Source organism: Poecilia reticulata, chromosome 18 (genome assembly GCF_904066995.2).
Source record: "Poecilia reticulata chromosome 18, P_reticulata-male-v2, whole genome shotgun sequence".
Classification (NCBI taxonomy): domain Eukaryota; kingdom Metazoa; phylum Chordata; class Actinopteri; order Cyprinodontiformes; family Poeciliidae; genus Poecilia; species Poecilia reticulata.
In genome coordinates this window covers 3,238,310-3,266,207 of record NC_088847.1, presented here as the reverse complement: position 1 = coordinate 3,266,207, position 27,898 = coordinate 3,238,310, and the positions used below count along the sequence as shown (strand labels likewise).

The 27,898-nt window shown below is 37.9% G+C and overlaps 4 protein-coding genes across 6 annotated transcripts; 3 read left to right on the top strand and 1 right to left on the bottom strand.

Annotated features, from left to right (window-relative positions):
- Positions 1-4,349: 4,349 nt before the first annotated feature.
- Positions 4,350-5,334, top strand: LOC103480207 (uncharacterized). Its single transcript, XM_017310310.2, has one exon. It carries the CDS (start codon positions 4,350-4,352, stop codon positions 5,103-5,105), a length of 756 nt encoding a protein of 251 aa, XP_017165799.2. The 3' UTR covers positions 5,106-5,334.
- Positions 5,335-9,316: 3,982 nt separating this feature from the next.
- Positions 9,317-13,331, top strand: LOC145548871 (uncharacterized). The gene is made up of 2 exons (XM_081599934.1): positions 9,317-9,336; positions 9,456-13,331. Exons 1-2 carry the CDS (start codon positions 9,317-9,319, stop codon positions 10,177-10,179), a joined length of 744 nt encoding a protein of 247 aa, XP_081456060.1. The 3' UTR covers positions 10,180-13,331.
- Positions 13,332-13,406: 75 nt separating this feature from the next.
- On the top strand, positions 13,407-16,049 carry LOC103480152 (uncharacterized). 3 transcript variants are annotated; one of them, XM_008435006.2, is made up of 5 exons: positions 13,407-13,790; positions 13,897-14,574; positions 15,485-15,607; positions 15,692-15,735; positions 15,818-16,049. In XM_008435006.2, the coding sequence occupies exons 1-5, from the start codon at positions 13,736-13,738 to the stop codon at positions 15,929-15,931; spliced, it is 1,014 nt and encodes a 337-aa protein (XP_008433228.2). In that variant the 5' UTR covers positions 13,407-13,735; the 3' UTR covers positions 15,932-16,049. The 3 variants fall into 3 exon arrangements, with proteins under 3 accessions (XP_008433228.2, XP_008433226.2, XP_008433227.2); XM_008435005.2 differs by having other exon boundaries at positions 13,408-13,790; positions 15,815-16,049; XM_008435004.2 differs by having other exon boundaries at positions 15,692-16,049.
- A 1,688-nt stretch (positions 16,050-17,737) lies between these two features.
- nitr9 (novel immune-type receptor 9) lies at positions 17,738-20,226 on the bottom strand. Its single transcript, XM_008435003.3, has 3 exons — positions 19,844-20,226; positions 19,395-19,760; positions 17,738-18,250 (listed from the first exon to the last, which is right to left on the bottom strand). The coding sequence occupies exons 1-3, from the start codon at positions 19,872-19,874 to the stop codon at positions 17,814-17,816; spliced, it is 834 nt and encodes a 277-aa protein (XP_008433225.2). The 5' UTR covers positions 19,875-20,226; the 3' UTR covers positions 17,738-17,813.
- Positions 20,227-27,898: the final 7,672 nt, after the last annotated feature.

Genomic DNA, 27,898 nt, shown 5'->3' with positions numbered 1-27,898 from the left:
GTTATCCAAGTTCTAAGACAGAATGTTTCAAAACAGAAACATCAATGATGATAACTTTCACCACAGTCACCGTATTTAACACTTATAGTGAGATGGCCAAAAAAAAGATTATTTTTAAAGGTGCATAGCACTAACTGTTTGCCTTTAAGGTTGCCTCACTCTGCAAACTGTAGTGACAAACTCAGTGTTCACCACATGAGCCTGATAAAACATGCTGCGTTTTTAATCTCATAAGTTCTTTTTTTAATTTGGTGCTAAAATAAACAGCAGCTGTACTCAGTTTGTCTGTTTTCCAGCAGGGAGCAGCTTCCTGTCTACCCTCCATACAAATAACTGATCTAAGCAATCAAATGTCAATAATTGGTTCCTGCAGCACATGGATGTGTTATATATGGTATTGAGTTTGAAGAGATCTGTTATACCAAATAAAAAAACTCAGATCTAAGAAGTGTTGCAAAGTAAACATTTGCTTGCTTGAAAGGCGAAGCGCCCACATGCTGCGGTTGGAGATAAAAGGTTTGCTTCTGTTCTCTATTCTCTGCAGCTCGAACAATCTGTAAAGCCCTTTCTGGTCTGTGCGTCTAAAGACGTTGGCTTTGAGCTATGACCTTTGCTTTTGGAACCAAATCATAAAGTAGATCTTATTATTTGCAGGTGCAAGCCTTGATGCTCAGATGCTGATTTCAACGTGAGACTTGATGTATTTTTAGTTCTGCAGCCATCTGACTAATACAGAGAGCAGAGTGTTGTCGCTGAGTTCCCGCTCTGGTCCGGGCCGTTCACATCGACCTCAGCCCCGGTGGTTTGCTGGCCCCACCTTTCCTCCGTCCTGACAGGATGTCTCTGTGGTCAGAGCTCTGATGCAACTTGTTTTTCTCCTGCTGCTTTACAACAACACCTCTACCCTCCGAGGTCTCATCACTATTTATACTTAACCCAACATATTAGCTGTGCTTTCCATTACAAATGTGTGAAAATCTAATGTCGAAGAAACACAACTTTGCAATCGCACCGTTCCCATTAAATAAGAAATTAATATTTCACACGCTTCTGCATCTTTGCACATGCAGCTTGAAAACAGAAAACAATCACCATAAAAATCCCCCAAAGTCTAAAAATATCACCACTGGTGCCGAGTGCATCTCTCATTCTCACGTGGTCTCTTGTTTACCCCCTACTCATGTGGTGAAGGTGGTGGTGTGATCTGCACAGCTGAAGTTTCCACTGCATGAGTTTCAGGTCAGCACAGGACGTCCACCCTGAAACCCCTCGTCACGGCTAGATATGGTCAAATCGGGTTTTGCAGGACTTGCTGTGTGAACAATCTGGACAGCAAAAATGACCAGAACAAATGTCAGAATCGGCTTTGTGAAGACAAGAAATGAAGCGGTGTGAGTGTAGGTACCACAGAGGGAACAGAGTGTGAAATGAACAAGTCCTAATTAGGGCTGGAAAATAAATCAGTTGTCCAGAGTGACAAAACATCAACATGATTAAATAATATGTCTGATAGAATTTTCAGTAATTTCACTGAACTCTGAGCCAGAACCGCGTAGAATTCTGGGAAATGTAGGCAGAGGAAAGGTTTTCTTCAGTCAACCTCTCACGGCCAGCTAAGCCAGGTGGGTGGCATCAACCAACCCACCCACCTAGCTAGCAACCAAAGAGGTGCTAGGTAACTGTCTGGTTACCTAGCGACAACCTGTTGAGCAGTTTCAGGTTTAACCACTGTGCCTCATAACTGTTTCAAGATAAAAAACAATAATATTAAACAGGATAAAGGTCATGCCACCAGTTTGGCTGTATGTCAGATACTTAGAACAAAAAAAGTAATCAATAATTACTAATATTGACAATAGCTTATATCGACTGACATGAATATATTTTATATCTCGATAAGTTTTTCAGCCATATTATCCAGCCCTGGTCCCAATAAACTTTAAAATGTTTGCATAGAACTATTATTGGCACACATTTATGCAGCAAGCATCTGTCACCAAAATAGATAATATAATATTTTTAAAAGAGTCATCAAAAAAAAAAAAAGAACTAGTAGTAAAGTCTTTGATCTGCAAAGTTTCCTAAAGCTGGACAGCCTGCTTTGTCTCAGCGTTGGGTCTGCAGTCATACAGGATGATTTTTTACAACAGAGACATTTATAATCCTCCATCAGGTCCACTTCCTTTCCCGTGATGAAAATAGTTACAAAACCTTTTCATGAAAACGTTCACAGATCACAGTGAACACATCATGCCACACAGCAGTCCACCAGTTTTCTGCACACCGTCTCTGTGATGCAACCAACAACTGCAGAGTCATCTCAGTATTTCTGCAGATAACAGGTCTGCCTTCTACCGGAAATCTGAGGTGTGCAGAGTAAAACGGAACGGTGAGAGTTCAGCAGCTCTAGACTCAGTCTCAGGTGTAACATTAGCATAAGACAAGATTGTCAGGAAAATGGGAGAATTGAGCTCCTTAAGTCTGAAGTTCTGCTAAACAAATCAACTCTGAGGCCATGATCAACATCATGTCCGTTTCTGTTCCGTCTTCAGCTCATCCTGAGCTTAAGTAAGTGTAAGTGTTTAAGGTTGAGATCTGCAAGGAGCTAAGGGGAAGTAGAATGATGTAACATCAGATTTAGTTGACTTAAATAAAAATGGGTTTATTATAATAACATTTTTGAATAGTAAAAGGAAACAGGGAGGAAAGAGAAGGAGAAGACAGGCAGCAAATGGACCAACAATCAAACCCAGGTGGACTGCAGTGAGGACTACAGCCTCAGCACCTGGTCTCTGTGCTCTACCAGCTGACCCACAGGATGTGACTGCAGGTTGCGTCGCTAAGGAAGTGGAGTCATGGCGAATATCATCGCATAGCAGTGGAAAGAGACACTATGCTTACTCACTATGGAGAGCATGTAAATGGTAAACTACAGGGGGCCGCTTAGGACATAAACTACTTTTTAATACATAATATTGACTATGGCATAAATAATATTTTCTGATTTGCATTACATACATAAATATTGTTTATGTATGTGATGTTCTTTAAAACCAGCCCACAATCTTCATACACTGGAAGAATGAGCTAAATTTGTTCTGTAAGTACAATGTTTTTTGTGAAGTTTAAAATTGTATTTCAGTTGACCTCCTTGAAAATTTTTGTATTTAAATTTATTACCCCAAATATTTTTAATATCCTCCACTAAGTTTGAGATTGATTTTTCTTTTTGTAAGAATGTAATTAGAATAGTTGTAACATATAATGTATACTTTACAGTAATTTTTTTTTGTTGGTGATTGCAAAATATTCATATCAATAAAAAAAAGGTGGAATCGCCCTTAAGTCATCTGCGGAATCGGAAGCCATGTTGGTGTGATGTTGGATTACAGTAAACCGTCAAAAAAACACGTCAATGCATCTAATATATGATACAAATATTGTGTACCAAATATTTTTATTAGTAAAATTTTCTTTAAAGAATAAAGTATGAGTCAAGGATGCTACGTATAGTTGCATCCTTGACTCAAGGATGCAACTATTCAAGGCTAACAGTCCGCTATTCATGCTAATGGCTAGCAGAGGAAGAAGGCAATCCAGTGGGTGACCAACCTAGGCATGCTGGTCACCAGCTGCTCCAAAGCTAACACAGGTGAGTAGCTACTGTTTGATTGGCTTAGTTACCTTGGCCAGTTGCTCACTTACTGGCAACGACCTGTCACTAATGAGATCAGTAGCTAGCTTCAGAATGGATATAGGCTACAACAAGAAAGTAACTTACTTACTAGTAGCCGCTGATGGGTGGTAATAGTCTTTGTTTTGGTGCTGAATCTGTGCTATAGAGTGTGTTCCATATGTTTTCCATTAGGTTACTGGCTAATGCATATTGCTATACTTTAACTGTTATGAAGGATTAAATTAGCAAGATAAATGTCATGTGTTCAACTGTAAACAACAAAGGGGAAAGAACAAATAACCTAAATTTTTTTGTTGTTGTCTTTTATATATACATGCATCTAGGCTAACACGACTGGTAGCTATGAACATGTGACGTTTCCTTAGTTGGAAATGTGTCACTTGGTACTAGCCAATAAACTGCCTTGTCTTGTCTCTTTAAGAGTTGAGAAGGCATGTAGTTTCTTTCCACTCAACATTAAAATCCATACACAATGGCATCTGCACAGCTGGTCTTATTGATCTGTTTTCTTTTAGGAGAAATGGGTAAGATTTGTTTCTAATTCCTCAAATACTTTTCTTGTCAGGTTTTGCTCTCTGAAACAGGCTTATTTTAAACAACTTGATTCATTTTTGAATTTTCACTTTTTTCAGTTCAGGAAACACATCTGACAATGTCGTCATCACTGAATCAAGAGACTGGTTTTCTGTTGGCTCATGTTGGAGAAAAAGTGACAATGCGATGCACCTATGAAGGTAATGAGCCGGCGTGGATCTGCTGGTACATGCAGACTCTGGGACAGAAGCCAAAGCTCATGTCCAGCATGTTTGTGTACGGGACAGAAATCACCTTTTATGAGGAATTCAAGAATAGCTCACATTACGTCATAGGGAAAGAAGAACATATGCATTATTTGACAATAATAGATCTAAAAATGTCAGACTCAGCTACATACTACTGTGCACTTAGCTATAAACAAGTTCTGTATTTTGGAAAGGGAACTGCAGTCAGTGTTAAAGGTCCAGGTTTTAACATCCAAGCTTCGGTCCATCAGCTGGAATCTGAAACCATCCAGCCAGGAGCCTCTGTGACTCTGAACTGTTTGGTACAAATTGATAGTTGTGATGGAGAACACAACGTTTACTGGTTCAGGAACTCAGAGGAATCTGAACCTGGTCTCATTTACACCTATGGAAGCAGGAAGGATAAGTGCATGAGCAATTCCAGCACAAAAAGTCAAATATGTGTGCACAGCCTGTTGATGAAGAACCTGAATGCGTCTCATTCTGGAACCTACTACTGCGCTGTTGCTTCATGTGGTCATGTTGTGTTTGGAAACGGGACAATCCTGAGCCTCTCATGTAAGTACAAGTATTTTGTTTTTCAAAATAAAGTCTTGAGTGAAGAAAAAAAGAAAAACAAAGTGTGAAATGTGTTATTCTGATAGGTGAGAAATTGCACCTGGTCTATTTCTTGGCTGGATCTTTGCCAACAGTCCTCATTGTGTTGTTGATTGCCTTGGGATGCAAACTAAATAAAAAGTACTACCAAAATTCAGGTAACGTAATAAATAGTGTCTCATTTCTTTCTTGTTCAGTGACAATATATTTTCAATGAATAATTTTCTGTTTCATAAGCAGAACCCAAACCTACTAGTGCCACCGAGGTGAGATTTTTCTCAATAAGTTACAGCCTAAACTTACACCTTTTATACAGTTAATCTCAAAATGATTCATACATTTGGCAGATTTGGATTTAAATTTACTTTCATTCAACCAAGAAGCATGTTTCTGATAGGAAAAAAATTAAATAAAATTGGACAATTGTGTCAATATTGGAGAAAAATATTTATCTGCTATTTTAATCTTTACTGGCAATAAATCAATCAATACTTTAGTTCTTGACTACAGTTTTGTGAGTTTCTCTTGGCATTTGATACCTAAGTCTTTAAGACCTCCTTGAATTTACACCAATCTCAGGCCAGTACAAAATGTAAATATTTCCTTCAGTCAATAGAAAAACATTGGTTAAATACAATAAAAACTGTAAACCTAAATCTACCAGGTGTATAAATGGTTTTGGGCTTAACTGAGTGTTTTTTAAACATTTTTTATTTATTTAATGTTTTACAATTAATTTTTTTCTGCTTTTACTGTCATTTCCAGGATCCCAACCAAGACACAGACAGAATCCACTATGCATCAATAAATGTTGATCACTCTAATAGATCTAGAAGACAAAGAAGCAGCACAGCCACTGAGTGTGTTTACTCCAAGATAAGTCAGGGAAAATGAATTATTTCTTCCTGGAAATCTTTATTGCCTATTTGGTAACATTTGATTAGCAGGTTCAATACACTTTGTTGATGCTCAGCCAAGATTTTGGTATGAATGCCTTTGGAGCAGCTGGTGTCACATTGTTTCCCATCTTTACGTTGTCATATTTGAAAAAAAAAAACTTTGATGGGTCAGAAAGTGAAGAAGACGAGACATCTTTCGGAAAATCAAACTCACACCTTGAAGGTACGCTTGTCACGTTTGAGCACAGAGTTTGATGTTTGATTCAGGGTTCTGTTTTAATACAGGGTCTATATGCGGTTTTCTTATTTCATAGTTTTAAGATGAATGTTCAATGCTCTTTACGAAGTCTGTGAGCGCCCACAAATGCTTACGTTATTATTAGCTGAATTAAATAGACATAGCCACACTCAGTGGTGGGTGAAATTAGTGCAGACAGAGCATCTGCATGCTGTAATCAGGTAATGTTAACACTGTGTCTCTCTTTTGGGATGTACCTTTGTTTTCTGTTTTTAACTTAATCTTTTTTTTTTAGTAAATAACTTTGTGGAACCTAAGGTGTGGGATTTTGTACACTGAAGTTTCAACCTACAAAAGTTAGATCTTGATAAAAACCACATAATTTATATGTTATTTTTTTGTCATGATGTTGAAGATTTTATATAATAAAGTTTTTTTTTACATTCTTGTGTTTCTTGGCACATGTACAGCCAGAGGTTTTTACTGCTGCTTTTCTCTCTCTTAGGTAAATAATTGCAACTATTGCTGTTATAATGTGTTCTGTAGCAAATAATGAAATGTCAAAGTAAGAGACACAGGCTATGCTGTATAATCATACAATACATATATTATATCAAGTGTTTCACCATATCCATCCATCCATCCATCCATCCATCCATCCATCCATCCATCCATCCATCCATCCATCCATCCATCCATCCATCCATCCATCCATCCATCCATCCATCCATCCATCCATCCATCCATCCATCCATCCATCCATCCATCCATCCATCCATCCATCCATCCATCCATCCATCCATCCATCCATCCATCCATCCATGGGGGCAGCAGCTTCAGAAGGGAGGCCCAGACTTCTCTCCTCATCTCCCCAGCCACTTCTTCCAGCTCCTCCAGGGTAATCCCAAGGCGTTCCCAGGCCAGCTGAGAGACATAGTCCCTCCAGCGTGTCCTGGGTCTTCCCCGAGGCCTCCTCCCGGTGGGACGTGCCCGGAACACCTCACCAGGGAGGCGTCCAGGAGGCATCCTGACCAGATGCCTGAGCCACCTCAACTGGCTCCTCTCGACGTGGAGGAGCAGCGGCTCTACTCTGAGTCCCTCCCAGATGACCGAGCTTCTCACCCTATCTCTAAGGGAGAGCCCAGCCACCCTGCGGAGGAAACTCATTTCGGCCGCTTGTAACTTACAGTATTAATCGCAGATGCATAATTTACTTCTGAAGTTTGCTGTGTAATATCTAACAAACAAAGTGGCATTCCTTTGTAATGGCAAAACGTATTTGTTTGATTAGACAGGTTCCTTTGACCTTATCAGTAGATCATTAACTGTTGAAACTTGTTAATGATCTACTTTGTCAAGGCAGATTTATTTGTATGGTACATTTCAACAAAGCAAAAATTCAAAGTGTTTCACATGATGAAAACATAAAACAGCAAACAAAATATTACATAGCAGTGGCACAAAAAGGGAAGCAATAAAAAGTTGGAATGCAGATTAAAATGATTTTTTTTCACTTAATATAGATCAAAGGCGAGTTAACAAAAGGGTTTTGATTACTAAAGGAGCTCTGTGTTTAAGTAGTTTTGCAGTTTTCTGGACGTTTGTTCCAGATAAGAGGTGTATAGAATCTGAATGCTGCTTCTCCATGTTTGGTCCTGGTTCTGGGGATGCAGAGCAGACCAGTACCAGAAGACCTAAGTGGTTCAGCATCAGTTGAAACTGTCTGATTCACTTCGTATCAAGACAGTTGCAATAATCAATGTAACTAAAGATGAACACAAGCAGAGACATTAGTCCTCTGATCCTGGAAATGACCTTCAGGTGATAGAAGGCCAAGTGTTGGGAATTAAATTTGGCATCAACGTTTGGCTTAATAAATATGATTAACAATTTATGATTTATGAAACTACCAACTAAGACACAATTTCTTCAGTCGAATCAGAGATACCATCCACAAGCTGGAGCCAGAAGTCAAAGTTAGGTAAAACACATTTATGTGGACACATATAGTCTTAACTGAAAGCATGGGTCAGGTACAGCAGCTTACCCTGATGTGTGTGAATGTCCAGTGTCAGAGGAAACAGCTTGCAGCTGCGCCTGATGTTTGGATCTGTGTGACTGTGTAGCTAAGCAACCACCAACCAGTTCCACCCTCAGTTCGACAGTGTAATTATTTTTCTCCTCAATAACATGTTTAAGTGCACCTGGAATAGTAAATTATAACATAGCATAATGCTTCACATCGAACAATAAAGCTAATAAAAAAAATGTTCTAATGATCACAATCGACTATTGAACATCCCTTGTGTGCAAAGTTGCCTGTTTTACTGGCTTTTTTCATAAAGGTCTTCCATACCATCTAAATATAAACATTATTTCAGAATTTAACCTTTTTTGTTTGAGGTTTTTTTCCCTTTTCACTGGTCATCATAGCATTGCTCCTCTGTTAAGCCTCTAGCAATGTTTTTACCAGCACTGCACTGAGAAGTAGCTTGTATGATGAACTCAACAGACATGCAGTTTTACCTCCTGTTTGCTCATTTCTGCTGGCTAGTCTGAAGGAGCTGAGTGGGGCAGTGGTGTAGGAGGGCTGCTCTGACAGGGAAACTGCAGCTAGGATGAGCTTCATCCTCCAAGGCAGCTCGCGGTTACATCTGGTATTTTGCCGAGCTGAATGGTTGTCACGGGAGATCAAAGGATTTCTCAAACATGCATGAAAGAATCAAAGCAACACTCCAGGCATGTTTGACAAGGGAATAATAATAAAGCATGATGCAAATGGTACTTAATACTTCCCCTTTAAATCCATTACATGTTATTTAGTTAGATGTCATGATTTCTTAAAGTTTAGGTGTAAATTAATTTACAGAAGCAGACTTCGTTCGACTTTAACTTAACTAATATTCTCAAGAACAAACATAGACACCACAGGTAGGTTTGAGCACGTGATTATGTTTCCAAAGTAGGACACATTGCATCACTTTATGTTAACCAATCAATGGCAGACTAGACCCTTAAGAGAGGAGAATGCTTAAAAGATACTTTCCATTCACCACAATAATCTGAAGACAATGGCATTTGCACACTATGCCTTCTTTCCGACATGCCTTGTCCTGTGCTTTGGTAAGTTTTTGGTTTATTTTAATATGGGCATTCCTAATTGCATGAATTGTCAACTTTATTTCATGAAATGTGTAGTTTAAATTTGGTTGACTTTTAATTTTTTTTACTCTGATTTTTTATTTAGTTCAGGAGACTCACCTGACATCACATTCATCTGTACACCAGGAGAGCAGCTTCACGTCAGCTCATGTCGGTGACAAAGTGACCTTTCGATGTTTCTACAAAGGTGACGATTCAGCATGGATCTGCTGGTACAAGCAAAGCCTGGGGCAGAAGCCAAAACTCATTTCCAGCTTCTATAACTATGGAACAAAAATGTCTTTTTATCATGAATTCCAGAACAATGGTCGTTTCCACCTGGATGCAGAGAATCACACTTACTCCCTGACGGTTTCAGATTTACGTGTTTCCGACTCAGCGACTTACTACTGTGCAGTGAACTATGCAAAGATTTTGACTTTTGCAGAGGGAAAAACAGTTAGTGTTAGAGATTCGGGTTCTGACAGTCAGGCTTTGGTCGAACAGCCGAAACATGCCACCGTCCCGCCGGGAGGCTCTGTGACTCTGAACTGCACAGTACAAACTGGGAGCTGTGGTGAAGCACACAGAGTTTACTGGTTCAGAAACTCTGATGGATCTCCACCAGGACTGGTTTATGGACACGGAACCAAGAACGAGCAGTGTGAGACAAATCCCTACAGACAGACAGACACCTGTGTGTATGACCTGCCTGTGGAGAATCTGGATGCATCTCATGCTGGGACCTACTACTGCGCTGTGGCCTCCTGTGGACACATCGCTTTTGGAAACGGAACCACGCTGAATTTCACAGGTCAGCTATAATCCTGATGATTTATGAATTGCAGGTGGTAAATACAGTAATGACATCTATATTAGTATTCAGTTCTTCAGAAACCTGCATTTATCAATATTGTTGTCTCTCTTAAAGAGGAAGGTCATTTAACTTAAATTAAACGTCCAACATTTCCCTTGTTCTATCCACTGGACTAAAGGTAAACTGTTGCTCACTGAGATGTTTCTGGTCTCTGGAATCAGAAAGTCCATCAGTAACTTTGAGCTGTGAGGTGTTGGAGGGCTTTCCAACCTCTTTTCACACTCACCCCATGTTCCCAACTGTCGTGAAAATCCAGCTAACTATTTTTGACATTAAAGGCATGACATATCTGAAAGTGAGACCACTTTTACTATTTAGCGGCTTGCTTTCAGAAGGAACTTGTTAGGACAGCCAGGCGTGTTGGTAGCTATGTGGAAATTTTCCCACAGACAGTCTTCCTCAGTGTGTTAGCTGATTTCAAATCTTTAAGACCTTCAAACCCTTTACCAGATTAATAAACCAATACGGTTGTGTTTCAGAGTCTGTTTTTATCAGGAAAAACACCAAACTAAATGTCAGAAGTTAAAACTAAGCCGGCCTCTCTAAATATACTGAATAAGGATGTTCCTCTGGTTGACTGATGTGTGTAATTTTAGCTATTTTAAATGGAAATTATAATGGGCATTCTGGTCAGTTTATTTATTTATTTACCCCAAATATGTTGGCAGAACATCCAGGTTGCCGTAGATGACCTTTTTTTTCACACAATTGTATAGCTACTCATTGTTTGTATTAAAACCCAAAACTAATTGGTTTTATTTCTTGGCTCTTTGCAGGAGAAGAAAACATGTTGGTGTACCTCTTTGTGGGATCTCTGTTTGGGTGTGTCACCACCATCCTGGTTGCTTTACTGATTATCTTTGTGAACAGGAGAAAGAGAAGACAACTTCACCGAGCCACAGGTAAAGTGGGAAACATTTATCATTCACTTTATGATTACTGGAGCATAATTTTAATGAGAAAATGTTTTATGTTTTCAAAACTAGAGTCCAGACTGCCTGTGGCCCGGACCCCAATGACCGTGGTAAGAATAACCAACGAATCACAATCTGACATTGAATTTACTTTTTCTTTATTTAGAATTTTATTCAAACATCCATATTTTTAACCATCCATGTATAACTATCATGTATTTCCAGGATAATCACAGAGACTCAGGCGACCTCCACTATGCATCTATAAATGTTGAGTCATCCAGAAGATCACAGAAACAGAGGAAGAGCAGCCAGTCTGTCTGTGTCTATTCTACTGTAAACCATGAGAAATAAAGAGACTTTACTATTCAGAATCGCTGAACTTTTCATACGAGGTGAATGTTTTTTTTGTCCTCTTTGGGATCTTTTTTTTTAAACTAAGGTAGCTTTCTATTTTTGTGGTTTATATTCTTCTGTTCACTTAGTATGAATGAGTCAATGAATTATTTTTTCTTGACTTCAACAATATTTCTTTTCATACATGATTTTATCTGTGTTTTCCCACAATAAAGGTGTTTCGTTTGTGTCTGCTTGCAGTTTATTAAAGCAAAACCTTTTTTCAGTGTTTCAAACACAGATAGCATTACACCAACCTGCTGTTGCTGCATTGGCTTGTTTTTTTTTTTTTGACAAGCTAATGAGGAACAAATATCAGGATAAAATGTATTTTATGGCACAACACTGAGGTTCATAATAAAAAGTATAATTTAAATGTGATACTCAGTCTTTTAAATTGGCCAGTGAGCCTGAGGTACAAACATTTGTTTTGGAAGGTTAATCAGAGGTCATTTTACTCGGGCTACATAAACTCACCACATTTTATATCTCCACCCAATAGATAGAGCACTAAACTCATGTCCCTAAGTTTAGTGATTTTCAAACTCCTAAAACTGACACAAATGACACAAATACAGAATCAAAATGTTTGAGATCACAATATAACAGTCTACAAAGTGAAACAACGTAAAATCTAATTTTTTCTTCTCTAGAACGTTTCACAGACATGTAGATCACAAAGTGCTTCATAAAGGCAAAACAATTAAAACAAAAGCATAAATAAAAAACATTAATCATGAGCCTGTCTGAATAAAAATGTTTCTTAAGAGCCCGAGCAGCAGGTAAGACGCCCCCATTTGGTAGAGGATTGTGTTATTGCCAGAGTTTGAATAAAATATCTTATATTAAAACATGTGTAAATAACAAACATTTAAGAATGCTATTAGTGGTAATAGGCATATAATAAATAAGATACAAACAATGTGCATAAAATAATAACACTACATTTTTTATTTGGAAGTTCTGATCTGAACTTATTGTAACATATGAAATAATACTTCAGAAAAGATGGCCTATCAGCCATCACCCTAAACTTAAGCTGAGACTCATGTTACTTTCTGTAATTATAAAAAAATACTTTAAATTTAAATCTGTCAGGGGTTTGAATAAATCTGAACTTAACTTTATGTCTCTGTGTGTGTGTGTGATAGGTACTTGAATATAAATACAATGCCCTTGACTGTGTGTCATAAAAGTCAGTCTACTATATTGGTAATAAGTCCAAGTACACTTTAAAAGGTGTATTTTGGCTGTAGTTCATGTTATGGACTTTTTTTTTTACATTAATCTCACTTAATTTGTTTGGTTTAGTGATGACAACTTACATTTTTATGTTGAATTAAGTTACACATTTTAACTTAAAGGAACTTTTTACTTTCACTTTACGTGAAACAATTAAGTTCAGTGCCACGTTTATATCCTACGTCTGACGTCATGACGCAAGTTTCTGTACGTGCTTCACCATGAAGCCCCTGGTCAATACAGGGGGCTACTACAGCACCTTGTACTGACCAGGGTGCTATGGTGATGCAGGGGTAGAAAACAACCCACATTAGGAGGCCTTAGTCCTCGATACGGCCGTTGCAGGTTCAATTTCTGACCTGACGACCTTTGCTGCATGTCTCCCGCCTCTGTCATGACCTGTCTAACTACTCTAAAAATAAAGCCCATATATTAAGATTAAGATATTTTCTTTAGAAGAAAATATCCTTTATTAATTAATTTATTTATTTATTTGAAGTAACTAAATGATTTGAGTAAGACTGACTTAAATTTGTCAAATTAAACCAGCTTAATATATTAATTTAGATCAACTTCATTGAATTACTTGTCAACAATTGAAGCAATTTAATTAATTTGGTTCAACTATTTCCTTTTCACAAAGTACAATCATGTTCCACATCAGCAAACAGCTGAATTTCTGTTTTTCTTGAAAAAGCATTTAAGCATCTCAGGGCAACTAAGTACTCTCCACATTATCACATGTAAAACATACATCCTTCTGTCTACTTTACTGACTCAGGTTTTACGCCTAATAACAGGTTCAAGAGTCATAGAGCACAACTGTGGAGGGAGGCGGCACTGAAAATGAGCTCAGAGTGAGACGTGCACTCTGATTGGCTAGTTAGATACAAACCTAAAAAGGGGAAAACTTGCAGAGATTCATTTCTTTCATCCCTGCATTTTAAGCACAATGACTCCTCCAGCCTTTGCTTTGTATCTAGTTTCTCTACTTGTTGTGATATTGGGTAAGTAGAGTTCTTTTTTTTATGATTCTTTCATTCTCAGTCTTGACAGCTCCTTCCGTTGTAATTTCATCAGATATCTTGTCTATCTTCTTGGTTTTGTCTGCAGCTTATAAACCAGCTTTGACACATTTGTCATTACTTATGGAATCATCTGAAGTTGGAGGCAGTGCGACTTTGCAGTGCCTCTGTTGGGATGATGCAGCTCTGATGTTTTACTGGTACAAACAAACTCAGGGGAAGGAACCAAGACTCGTCTGCACATTCTACAAGCATAGCAAAAAAGGCCGTTTTGAAGATGAATTTGACACCTCTCGTTTCTCTTTAGATAGTGAAAACCACAGCAACATTTTGCTGAACATATCCGATTTGAGGATGTCAGACTCAGCGACTTATTACTGTATAAAGAGCAACTTAGCTGACTTCAAGTTTTGTGTGGGGACTACACTTATTGTGAAAGGTTCTGGACTAAACCTCCCAACATCACTCAAACAGTCTGAGACAGAGCCCATTCGATCACTGAACTGCTCAGTACAAACTGGGAGCTGTGGTGCAGAGCACAGTTTTTACTGGTTCAGGAACTCTGGAGAATTTCAGCCTGGATTGATTTACAGCCAGGCGGGCGATAAGAATCAGTGTGAGAGGAAACGCAAGACATCAACAAACAGCTGTACTTTCAACTTGCCAATGGAGAACCTGAATAAGTCACAAAATGGAGCTGATTTCTGTGCTGTTGCTTCATGTGGACACATACTGTTTGGAGACGAGTCCATCGTCCACTCTGAAGGTAGGAAAGCCACCTCAGTTCAAGAGTACATTTTATCACCAGGTCCAAATATTCAGCTCTCTAATTTCATTCTTGATGATACATTATTCTACTTGGTGAGGTTTGATTTTAGATGCTTTTGCGTTCCGGTGCCCTGGAACAATAACTCTAGGCCTTCATTTATTTAACAGCATCTAGATTCTGTAGCTCTTCTTGTAAATTGTTAGCAGTTAGTGAGTTATTTACACCTGACTCACTGAGGGGTTTCTAGTACTTTCATTTGAATTCAAATCGTTCAACCAAGCGATTGTTCCAAGATCATTGTTTTTTATTAATTAATAATTATTTTTTGTAATATTGTATGGGTGCAAGTTGTGGGTTGATGGTTTAATATTACATTTAGCCTATCAGATCTGAGAATGGATGCATTTATGTAGTTTTTTTGTTTTTTTTTTTTGCCAATGTTTTAAGGGCTACTGGATGTAAAAAAAAATTATCTCGGAATAACTTTATTTAGATTAATAACTTTATTTCAACAGACAGACAGACAGACAGACAGACAGACAGATAGACAGATAGATAGATAGATAGATAGATAGATAGATAGATAGATAGATAGATAGATAGATAGATAGATAGATAGATAGATAGATAGATAGATAGATAGATAGATAGATAGATAGATAGATAGATAGATAGATAGATAGATAGATATCTGAAATCTAAAGAGTACATAGCACTCTTAATAGATTTTTTTCCGCTGTTGGTAGTTGATTTTGTGCCACATGTTGTTCTAATCTTGTCTCCATCATGTTCCTGCAGAGGGACAGATACAAGTTTTCTGTTCTTGTAATTTCTTTGTGAATGTGGAGACATTATCTTAAAGACAAGCCAAAATCTGTTGTGTTTTCTGCTGCTCGTCTCCCTGCAGGTGACTCTGCCTCCATTGTCTTGGTTTATCTCCTGAGTGGAGCTTTGTCATTCACCACCCTGCTAGCAGCTACACTGGCCTTCTCAGTGTTAAGACTGAGCAAAAGACACAGTCAGCAAACAGGTAGCTGCTGTCATCTGCTGTCATTTAAAACTCTGCGTAGCTGCTACAGAGTGAGAGTAAATGTGATTTTATCATCCTTTACAGATGGCAGTGACACATTTTATACAAGAAATGCTCTAACTGCTCAGGTAAGAATCATCCTCTGGAGAATTATGGTCTACTTCTGTTTCAGTGCTGTATTTTCTCTGCTTTGTACTTTGTCTGCAGCAGCTCCAGGGTGGAGAAAACCCCCAATATGCTGCTGTGAACAATATGAAACAAAACATGTCAGGAGGAGCGAAGGAGATCTTCAGTGAATGTGTGTATTCTGCTGTGAGGCAGTAGAGTTCTGTAGGTGGTGCTGATGTTGATGGTTGTGAAAAACATGTTTGTCTTTATCTGACTTTATCACAGGGTCTAAAGGTGATATGTTAACTTGTAATAAAGTTTTGTACAATGCTAACAGCTGCTGTCTTTGATTCAGAGTGTCAAAGACAGCAGCATGAACATTTTGTTAGACTGCTGATTAACGACGGGACGTTTGGCTCCCAAACGACTCGTAATCTATGATCATGTGTGACCCATATTCAAACCAGAGCAGTCGCCATAGACATGTTAACACACGTGATTCATCAGAAAATTTGAATGCGTTAATGATTTTGAAAAACTAAAAAAATTGAAAACAATAATTGCAACATGTCAAATGTTGAAACCCACTGAATGTTTGAGACTGAGACGTCACCACACAAATCCAGCTCAGTTGATCCACATAGTATGGAAATATTACATATTCAGTTACATATGAATCAGAAAAATCTTGATTAAAATGAACATTTTGTTAGAATTCTTCTTGAATTTTCCCTCTGTGGGTCAATAAATCCTATTTCTAATTTATTCAGTAGGAGATATTGCTTTGATCTCTTCAAACAAATATTTAGATTCATCCTAATTATGTTTGCTTTATAGTAAAAACAGTTGAGACTTTTGAGTAAGTTGCTTAACATGTTTATGAAAATATTTCTTATTTGATTTAAACCATTGGTGTAAATGTCAGACATTAACTCGCTGTAAAAGGTTTTCATTAAATGAACACCTACTATTTATTGGGTTTGACTAAATAGTGTCAGAAATTGTAAAAGGTGGCTTTGATTTCACTTCTGCTCCAGTTATTTACCAAGATACCCAAACATTTTTTTTATGTAAAATAGCAGACTCTTCAAGATTTACTCATAAAAGTTTATATTAACATATACAAACCAAATTTTACTACAAATGAAGGAAAGAAACTACAGCGCCAGGGAACGATTGAAAGAAGGGAGGATAAAAAGAACAGCCAAGAAATTAAGGAATGTCAGATGAAAACATAAAATTAGAGGAGGGGGAGCTGGAAGGTCTGAAAAATTATGAGAAAAGACAGAAGAAAAGAATAATAGGAAGCAAGAATTCCATAAGATAGGAAAAATGGTAGGAGGGAGCCAAGACAGAAAGGAATGGAGGAAGGAAAAAAGGACACAACAAAAGAAGAAACTAACCATATAAGCAAGGAAGGAAGGGAGGTTGATGAAACTATGACATCACTACTTTTGAATTGGAAATCCTCCAACAAAATTATTGAATTTTTTCAAGGTATTTACACAGCCAGACATTAAGTCACTCTGATTAATTACGGTAAAATGAAATGTGAAGGAATGAAAAGTTACAGAACTCTCTTAGCCTGCGCCTCCATGGCGATCCGGTGTTGGTCCAGCTCGGCTGTGGTCAGCTTCAGCTTCTCTGTGACAGAGCTGAGTGGTGCATCCTGCTCAGCCACCGTTTGCTCCAACTCAGCCAGAATTCCTTAAGATCGCAGCAATTAAAGACAAAGTGTCTAATTGCTGTTAAAAGACATTTTGGAGGCAACTTCTATTGATAGCCAGCAATAATAAACTTTAAATAATTGTTTTGGAAATGCTTCTACAAGAAAAAAATAAATAGAATTACATTGACTTCTCAGGTTATAAGTGATCACTGGCTACATTAACTACTTTAGTTCCTTCTGGGAGCTGAAGATAGAATAGAAAATAATGTGTTTAAAGGTAGTGAAATTAAAAAAGGTAAACTCTTGCATCAAACAGAAAAGTGCAATATAGTTTCAAAAACTGGACTGCAACAGCAGATGAAATTATTTATTTGGATTTAATTTGTGGCTGCTATGTAAAACTACATAACCCAACATGCAACACTGGACTTAATGGCTCTTTCTGATGTAAATGCAAATGCAAATCATGACAAAGAGCAACAGAATCCCACTTCTGAACACTGAGAGCCAGAAGAAGATTCCCGTCTGGGACAGGCGTTCTTCATCATGGCGCCTGACGAGCAGCTCGCTCCCAGAACCAAACAGCATCTTCCCACAGGAGGCAACAACACAGTAATACGTTCCTGCATCAGATGAGCTCAGGTTGTTCTTCTGTAAATGGTACACACAGCTCTGCTGGGCAGAGCTCATTTCACACTGATTCTTGTGTGTGTGGAGAACCACTTGGTGAGCTCCATGCTGGAACCAGAGGACAGTGTGTCCTCCTTCACAGGCCCCAGTGTCCACTGTACAGTTGAAGGTCACTGAGCTGCCAGGGTGGAGGGTCTCAGAGTTTGGCTCTTGGACTATTTCCACATGGTTTGTTCCTGTAAACAAATCACATTCAGAATTAACTGCTTATGTAACACTCAAGTTACTTTACCAAAACTTAAAGGAGATTAAATAACTTAATAACCAGAAGGTTTGGCTGCGGACAGTCTCGTTCATGAAATGAATCAGATTCAGACAAAGGATTATGGTTTTGAAAGCTGCCGGCTTGTGTATTTTGAAAGAAAATGTCAACAAATAAAGTACAAATATTGGAAATAAATGTTCCCCTTTGGTACCAATAGTATCACAATGAGAGTAGTTACTTTAAAATCTCACCTGGGTGCATCTGTCTAATTATACAAATCAGAATTCAGTCCAAAATTAAACTATTTCATTTGACAAAATCAGTTTTACAACTGAATTGATCTCAGCTGTTTGCAACAGAACTATAGTTTGGATGGATGGTTGCAACTTGCCCGCGCCACATCCACTTCCTGCCGCTTGGATGTGTGAAGTCCATATGTCTTCAAAGTTTTAAGCAAATGTCCAAAAGTGGAGAAGAATGTCTGAGTATGTGTGTGTGTAAAAGGAAGATAGAATGGCGTGGAAAGGATTCAAGTTGCAGCCGGCCTGCCACACTGTGCAGTGCAACAAGGAAAGAAGTCGATTGGCCAGCTGTCAATAACAAACATCAACATACAACAGGTAGTAATAGAAAGTCCTCTCACAGGAGGATAGCAACAAAAAAAAATTATCTGACACTTCTTTTCATGATTCTCCGTCTCCTTTGTTCATTTAGCAGTTCAACGCTCAAGTAGCACCAGAAAGGAATGAGGAAGACCTGCGTTCTGAGACTGAACAAGGCACCATTTGGAAGCAGCTCATTGGCTAAGAACCAATCTAAATCACACCAGGAGTACAAATAGCATTACTAAAAATACCAGACAGTCAAAGGCCTTGGCAGTTTGATTTACAGCCAGTAGGAGGTTGACTGTAACGCTTCAACATCTTTAGCAAAGTTAGAATGGAGCTCATAACCTTCAGACTCCTGTCCTTCAATGAATTTGGCCAAAACTCTAGTTGTGTTTCCATTACAAATGGGTGCAAATCTTTGACTAGATTTAAACAAGTACAGCTTCATTCTTTAACTAAGAGCAGGGATATTACTAAAGTAATATGAAAAAGAAGGAAATTCCATACCTTCAACATTCAAAAACACCCCTTCCCCAAACTCCACCGAGTTGGAGTAGGAACTTCCGCAGTAGTAAGTTGCTGAATCTGAGAGCTGAACGTCGGAAATATGTAAATTATTAATTCCTTCACTTCTTTCCACAGAGAAACGGGGGTTCTTCTCCAACCAGTGGAAGACTTTGGACGGTTCGTCGTATTTGTAAATGTTAGACAGGAGCTCCGGTCGTTTTCCTAATTTTTGGCGGTACCAGGAGAAGTGCATCGCTGACTGACTGCTGTAGAAGCAGCGGAGCTGAACATTTTCCCCAACGATGGCAGATCTCACGCCAGCGTCTTGTTTGACTGGTCCTGATTGGATCACAGCTGTCAAATGAACTGGGCCAAGAGGACAGATGATAAGCTACAGATATTTCCCTGCAGGTTCCTTTTTTAGCAGTGAATACTTGGTTCATACTTACAGACTCCACAGAGAATGGCACACAGCCGCATTGTGTCAGAGCTCCTCAGGACTAAATCATTTTGAGCAGAACAGCAGACAACAGCATAAAAAACGGGGTTACGTTTGATTGGCTGTTGGAGAAGTCACACTGCGTTTCATTTCAAAACCTTGGCCCGAGCAGGAAACAAATCAGCCAACGCAAACATACTGGAGCAAATGTAGAGGAAAAAACATTTCAACAAAGTCCCGTCCGAAATCATTAAGTTGAAAATAAACAAAATATTGCTAATATTAATATCACATGACATCAACAAGATTCATTTTTAATCTTGCAGTTGTTTTGCAGAACTTAGATGATGCAGTTGGGTAACACCAAGGTTACCCATCCTGCTCTGAAAACATTAGCTCTTTGTTGTTTAGGTCAGTTTATTTGCTTCTTATTAGGGACCACAGAATTATGACATATTAACCTCATTTTACAGTGACAGTAACAAAAACCATGAATTGTGTCATGATGTGTGGCTGAGAAACATTTTTACTTCCTCTTTCCGTGTCATAAAAGGTCAGAAAATATACTCTGATTTTCATGTGCTGAAAAAAAACTGTTCACTAAAACCTAAATCGCAAAAACAACTACATGTACTCTTTTAGGCACTGATAATAGTAAGACCATTTCTGATACAGTTATTGGAACCACGTCTGTTAAACCGTGAGCTGTCACTATTTCTGCAGTTGTTACAGAGATGCTGTCAAGACAACTGGTGCTGCCCAACACCACCAACATTACTTTGAATACCTTGCTGCTATATTGACAACCTGCAGGATCGGTATTATGACTACTAGTAAAGTCCTGTGTGTGAGCAACCACAGCCATCATCAGTATCGTATTCACCCCAGCCCTGCTTGGTCCGCTTTAATCCAACTCTAGTCCATTTGTTTGAGGGGATGTGAATGCATAATCAAACTCTGACGTAGACCAAAAAAGTAAAGTCGGATCTTGGTTTGCTCCAAAAGCAGGAAGTGGACTACAGTGCAGGGTATTCTGGGTAAATACAACCAAACATTGAGTTTGAGTCTAGCGCCAGGGGGCTCTTGGTCTTTTCACAAGATAAAGAGAAATCCTACAACGGCTAAAATCTGACGCGGTCCTTCTTGGTTTACATTTTCCGAAGAAGAAAGTTGTGTCTTCTTCAGAGGTTTTTGTGTTGTTTCCTTCAGTGGTTCTTGGTGCAGCGCCATCACAAATGAGAGGGTGAATAAGATGCTCAAAGGGTTTGGTTTGTTTGACTCAGTGCACCAGCTTAAAATATTACAAATATAGCAATTTAAGTTTCCAATCAAACAGAGTCTACCGGACTATGTGAAAACACCATTCTAGTTGTATGAGAGTAAAACTATAGTTTGTGTTATTGAGTAGCACGAGGTAATTCACTGTCCTCTGTCTCCACAGGTTTCTTCAGGAGGAGGGATTTCTGAAAAGTCCAATAATGTCTATAATTAAATATGAACCCTCTGTTAATGATGTAGCTGCACCTGGAGAGCCACGGTTTTCAAAGTTTTCTCAAAGCGAAGCACATTGTCTGTAATGTTGCTTTTCTGTTGTCAGTGCTGAGCTTCACAAACCTTAAAGAACAAAGAGAAAGTCAGTCAACCACAGCAGGGTTGACTGACATTGTTTTGATTTCTGTAAAGCCCAGCAGGGTGATTTGTGTGAAATGTAGGTTGACTACTGCCCCCTGGTGGCTAACTGCTCCACTTCTTTAAAATGACTGCACAGTCAGAGAATCTTGTGAATCTATTTTACAAAGTCAAAACAGCTAAATGCGCTTCAGACGTCACACATCAAACGAGAGGAGTAAGGAAAACGTAGATGTATAACAGTTGTACATGATGAGAATATTGCTTTGTAAGAGTTTTGAAGGTTTGTCTTTATTAAACCTCAGGTGTCTGATTTGTTCTTACTGTTGAACATAGAGTTAAAACAAAGAACAAAGGTGTGATTGAAATTGTTGTGTGAGGCCTTAAGGAAAAAGATGATTCTGGTATGAAATTTAAACAGGTCTCAAAAGAATTAAAAATGAGACCTTTTCCTAGAGGAAATAAGTCGATATGTTGAGGACTTCCAAAGCAATTACCAACTCTGACCAAACTGTGCAAAAACACCACAAATCCAGATGTATACGAGATGCCGTCTGAAAAGTTGCCTAGTCAAAAATGAACAGCAATAATTTGGGTTACTTATCCTGTCATCAGAGAAAATATGTATTTTCACCATGTTATACATTTATGTCTAAATGTCACCATTTCAAACCATTTAATTAGTTTGATGAGACATAAATATTTAACTTAGAGATAAATATTTAGCTAACATATAGAAATAATTAATTTATCCGAAGAGGGAAGTTTATGTAGTAGCACCAACAGTTGTACAATTGATTGTTAAAAAGATAAAACTAAAATACACACATACATATACAAAATACCAGTGTTACATATATCAGAGTATTAAAAACAAGTATTAAGGAGTTTATAGAGGTCCTAGCTTTTATTTTATTAGTCCGCCTACCTGTAGCCCACAGATAAGTGCACTACAGGTGGAATGCTATGTAATGTATGTAATGTGTTAACTAAATATATAGACAGCTTGCTAACTATGTACTTCAAACTGTATATTTAGGTTGTGAACTGAACACTTAGCTTGTAATAGCTTGGCTTATTAAATGTCTCCAAATATTTATTTTGAAGCTAAATATTGCTCATTGTTGGAAACTCCATGCTGTGTTTTTTTAGACTCACCGAAGCTGAACAAGCATGACGTCATCCAGGTAAATTCCTCCAGTGTGCTTTCTGCCTTTTCCTTCTTGATGACTGTTTCATGGAAAATGTGTTGCATGGTGGCTGACTGCAGGTAAATGTGAGCATTGAACCCAGGTTTGCCTACATGGAGAACTCTGTTTTCTATGCAAATATCTTTATTATAAGACACAACTCAATCTTCATGATGATGCAGAGATTATATATATATATATATATATATATATATATATATATATATATATATATATATATATATATATATATATAAACAAGTTCTTTGGGTCTAGCAAGTTGTGAAAAAGTTCTATATTTTGTGTCACTTACTTCAGAAACACTGAGTAAATTTCAAGTCTTTATTTTTAAAGGGTGTGTGATGATGAGTTTCACTTGATTGTATTATTTTATCACACTGAAATTAGGACAAAATATAGAAGTGGAGGAAGGTTATGCAAAATAACAGGGACAGTAGCAACTGTAAAGCACTTTATGATGTTCACAAATGAATTGGACATTTATGTTTTCTACTAACAGAGTAACTGGGGTGAGAAGTTATTGGAGGGGGCAGAGGGACAAGGGTCAGACATTTTGGATTTATTGGGGACAACATAATCAGAACCGGGATGTTTCAGAGAAGAAGGCTCAGGTCTGCAGAGAGAAGGAGCAGTTAGGGAGGAAGGTCATCTATGTTAAGATGTTAAGGTCCTACAGGTCAGTGGTGGAGGCTACAATCTTAAGTGATATCAATACTACTTCATGGCACAACTCTCAAAATATTTGAAAAAGTCCCATTAAACAAAATATGAGCAGCTGTGTTTCCATTGAATATAGAATTGTGCTGCAGTGAAAAGAAAGGACTGGATGCCTTTTAGTATTTGCTCAATGAAGGAGATGGAAGAACCTATGAGAAATATATAATACCAAATTTTGCAACATTCTGAAATCTTACCCAAAATTAGTTGAAATATCTCACAGCAAATAAATAAAAACTGCAACATCCTGAACAGTCAGTACAAGTTAAACAAAAATATGTCTAAATGCAAATGAACCCATCGTCATGCATCATTTCTAGAAAGCGGAACAATCCATGACGTTTGTCTTTAGACTCACTGAACAAACTCAAACCTTTCTAGGTAAATCACATTTATCCCTCATAGTTCTAATGACTATTTTAGGAAAAAGTGTTTCACAGTGACTGAGTGTAGGGAAATGTTAGTAATGAAGTCTTCCTCCAGCTTTGTCTTTGAATTCTCTTTTCTAAGATAATGCCAGGCTTTAAAGAAATGATACTGCACTCGATGAGAAGGACATTTTTCTGGAACACAAGTTCATGAGTTCAGCCCAAACCTGCTTTCCTTCCACTCGAATTGGGAGCTACTAAAGTTACAGCTTCATACATTTCTGTGGTTTTAAAACCTCTGTCCCTCTTGAGCCTTTTGGATTGATTATCTTTAGATTTATTATTATTGTCCATCTGCGGTCAGAACAGCATATCTTAAAAAGAAACAAGCAGTAATGTGAGTGTGAGAAATCTGTCCCCTCCCCCCCATATTTAATTATTTCAATCAATCCCCTCTGCAGAAATCTTTTACCACTGAATTGAAATATTTTATCTGGAGATAACATTTTAGACATTAAACTAGGTTTTATTTTAAAGGCTCATAAAACAGAATAAGCATAATTGCAAAGATGTTTTTGAGATCAGAGTTATGAGGATACAGAAGTCTGCTTTAGTCCCAGCCGTTCTAGTGTCATCTCATCAGGTTTATTTCTGTATTTGAAAAACAAAAATTAGAAAAATGGAATGACGATGCAAATAACCTCAATAAGTAATGTTGGGCAGGTATGTAGGCACATTAGCAGGACTCTGGAGAACATAACTGCATACTGAGGAGGCGGCCACACTAACAATGGTGAACCAGCTGTAGCTTAGCAGAGGGATATGGGGGAGGGTGTGAGCAGCTCATACACAGGGATGATTGACAGCTCAAAGTCCCTTCTTCTTTCTGTGATTGGTTGTTTCAGACAGTATTAACAGAGTATTAGTTCATATGACAGCAGGCAGAAGAGTTCCATTTGTTTCAGATTATCTGTCTCATTCTGTCACAACATAGTGACAGTTTTAACAAATATGTCCAAAAAATATTTTTAATATAAGTTACATATTGTAGTTTTAACATCTTAAGCACATTATCAGTGGAGGTTATAAACGTAAATCTCTTTTGTTAGGCTAAACTTAACACATGAACATCTGACAATCAGGAAGTAAGAAAGTTAAAAGAAGTTTTACAAGCATTACAATTAATTGTGCAAATGATTACTTTATTGAAATAAATCAGCAATCTAATCACAGACTAAACATAAGAATACAAGAGAAAAAAACTATTTATTTTAAACAAACTGATACAGAAAACCTGCAGAGAAAAATATGTCTTAACATCTATTCATGAAGGTCCAACAGGATTTATTACAGATTATGTTCCATCACTTTTTTGAGTTTCACCCACAGCACTAGCACTTATTTCAAATAAAGCAGAAATAACTTGTCACACTTTTAACATTCATATCTAAACATTCTTGTCTCGGACAAGCAGGTAAACAATCTAAGTCAATACAGGTTAATTTATCTGTGGTTCTGAAAAATAGTCTTTTTTATGTCTTCATATCATGGATGATACACTGTAGAATTGGACTCATTGTTTGTAATCACAGCTTTTGAAGCTTATAAAAGAATGGAGATGATTAACTCCTAAAATGTTCAAGCCAAAAAACACATATTGTACATATCAGATATATTATTTACTGTATATCAGAAATTTGCAACCTTTTCACAATCTTAAATCTGTACATACATTTATATCTTAAATTTGTTTTAGTTTGCCATGCTGTTGCTTTAGTTTACACTGTATCTGTATAAAATATATTTTACCAATGTGTTTTCTTATATGACTTGGATCAAATGGATGATGTAGACAAATCATTTTTAAATAAATTTTTTTTACCACTAATTTAGTGAACATTTTCCTGTGTTAAAATCTGGCAATAAACAATAAATCTAGGGTTTGTATCTTAAAGAACAGGCACCACTGCTTGTCCTTCTTTCTTGAAGACTTCACCATCAGGCTGCTCTCTCCACTTCAGGGTGATCTCATCCCCTCCGTTCTCCTCCAGCCTGTCCTGGAGCTAGGAGATGTAAATAGAAAACATTTTAAAAAGCATCTGTTTACAAAAAAAACAACAAAAAAAACAACAACCTCAAATTCCAAGCATGATTAATACAACCAAATATCGAGCCCTAAAAATCCCAGCCTTGCCTTCTTAAGGATGCTGTCTTTCAGAACAGCGTCGTTGAGATTGACAGAGTCCTCAGTCTTCAGTCTCAGCTTCACGCTCAGCTTCACGCTCTGCTTCTTTACTAGTTTGAAATGAAAAAGAGATGAAAGTTGTGACTAGTAGTCACTCACCAGTTTGTGGTGTGCAAATTAAGTAAGTGCCATGAATTCAGCCTGTTTATGCCTGTTACTCAACATATAAATGGTTAACGTTTTGTTTAGTTTTAGAAGGTTAAAGTTTAGAAGGTGGAAGTGCACATCAGCTTTTACCATGAAGTTTTTGTGATTATTTTTGAGCATAAGTAAAAATGAAAATCAGTCTAAAAATCTCATCATTGAAATACTTACCTATGGGGTCGTGGTAGCAGACAACAGGTAATTTTGTTTCACAGGACAAAAACCTCCATTTTCCCCCATTGTTTACAGATGTTATGCCACATATAAGAGTCATTGAGTCGATTGGATTGTAGACATTATCCCAGTTGGTGAGCGAGACACTGCTGCCATCAGACCAGAAGAAGTTTGAATATCTAAAGAGACCAATCCACGAGTAGCTTCCAAAATACATCAATTTCTCGATCATCCAGTTCTGTTCATCACTGCTTACTGTAGCCAGATCTACGAAGTTCTCCCTGCAGTACATCTGGGCACTGGACCAATTCATTTCTTTGTTCACATAAACATATTGAGGATCCAGCTGTGTGCCTGTTGTTTAAAACAAGTAAGAGGTCAGTAAGTGGTTCACATCCTATTTTAGAATAATGCTTCTGAGAAATCCTGCTACACATTGATTACCATTGTAACACACAACCGAGTAATTCTCTGAACAGTAATCGTCCCACCACAATCCAGAACTTCCGACAGACACACAGAACTGACTGGCTCCAATAAAATTTGGCTCATTAAAAATGATTTCCCAATTGCTGTAGTTAGCACCTGCCCCTGTGAAGCCATCAGACCACGTCCAGTGGACTACACTGTAGAGACCAATCCAGGCGTCAGAGCTATGCCTAGCAGATGAAAGCGTGTCCAAGAGCCGGGTCAGTTCTTCAGAGTCCTGGATGGTGACGATGTCAGTAAGCGTTTGTCTGCAGTAGGCCTGAGCTTCAGTCCAAGTCAGAGATAGATCAACAAAGTGGTACTGACGGGAAAGGCTGCTAGAGTAGATGAGGCAGGCTGCAAAAAAGTGGGCATTTTAACATTTTGAAAATAGTCAATGTTTATCTTTAATAGAAATGTACATAAAAACATCTGACCTGAAAGAAACAAGACTAGCAAGATCCTCTCCATTGTGAGTCGACACTGTGGACTGCAGAAGAAAACGCTGGCTTTCTCAGAGCAGTCTGGGAAAATGACAACCCTTCTGTGTGCTTTTTGACTATTTGTCTTTTGGTATGCAAAACATGTTGCAGCAGCAGGCTCCAAGAAAATGTTTGAATTGAAACTACGGACAAGATTTGCAACTTGAGTTCATCGTATCTATGCTTCATAACCAAATGATGTACATAAAAGAAACAACTCACACCCGTATGCATCGTTATCCACAGCACAATGCAAAACTCTAGAGCTGCAATTTTGTTAGATATACTCATTTAGGATTTGCAAAAACATTCAGAAATTTTACTAAGACGTTATATACAGACATAAACAGCCTTGTAGCCCTAAATCATGGAACACTTAACAGATTAAACATTTGTAAAATAACCTGTCAATGTTGTAGAAGTCCACCATAGTTATTTGTAATGGTTGAAGAGATGCTGTCCATTCTAATGGAAAACAGTGGAATGGCTGGAAATGATGTGATAAGCAAGCCAGTAATAAGAGTCACTTGGTGGATGATCTGATTCTTCTCTTGAAAAATCAAGATCAAATCCCTTTAGCTCTTCAAACGCTGGACTTCAACTAAACTTAAATAAATGTGAGCTAAA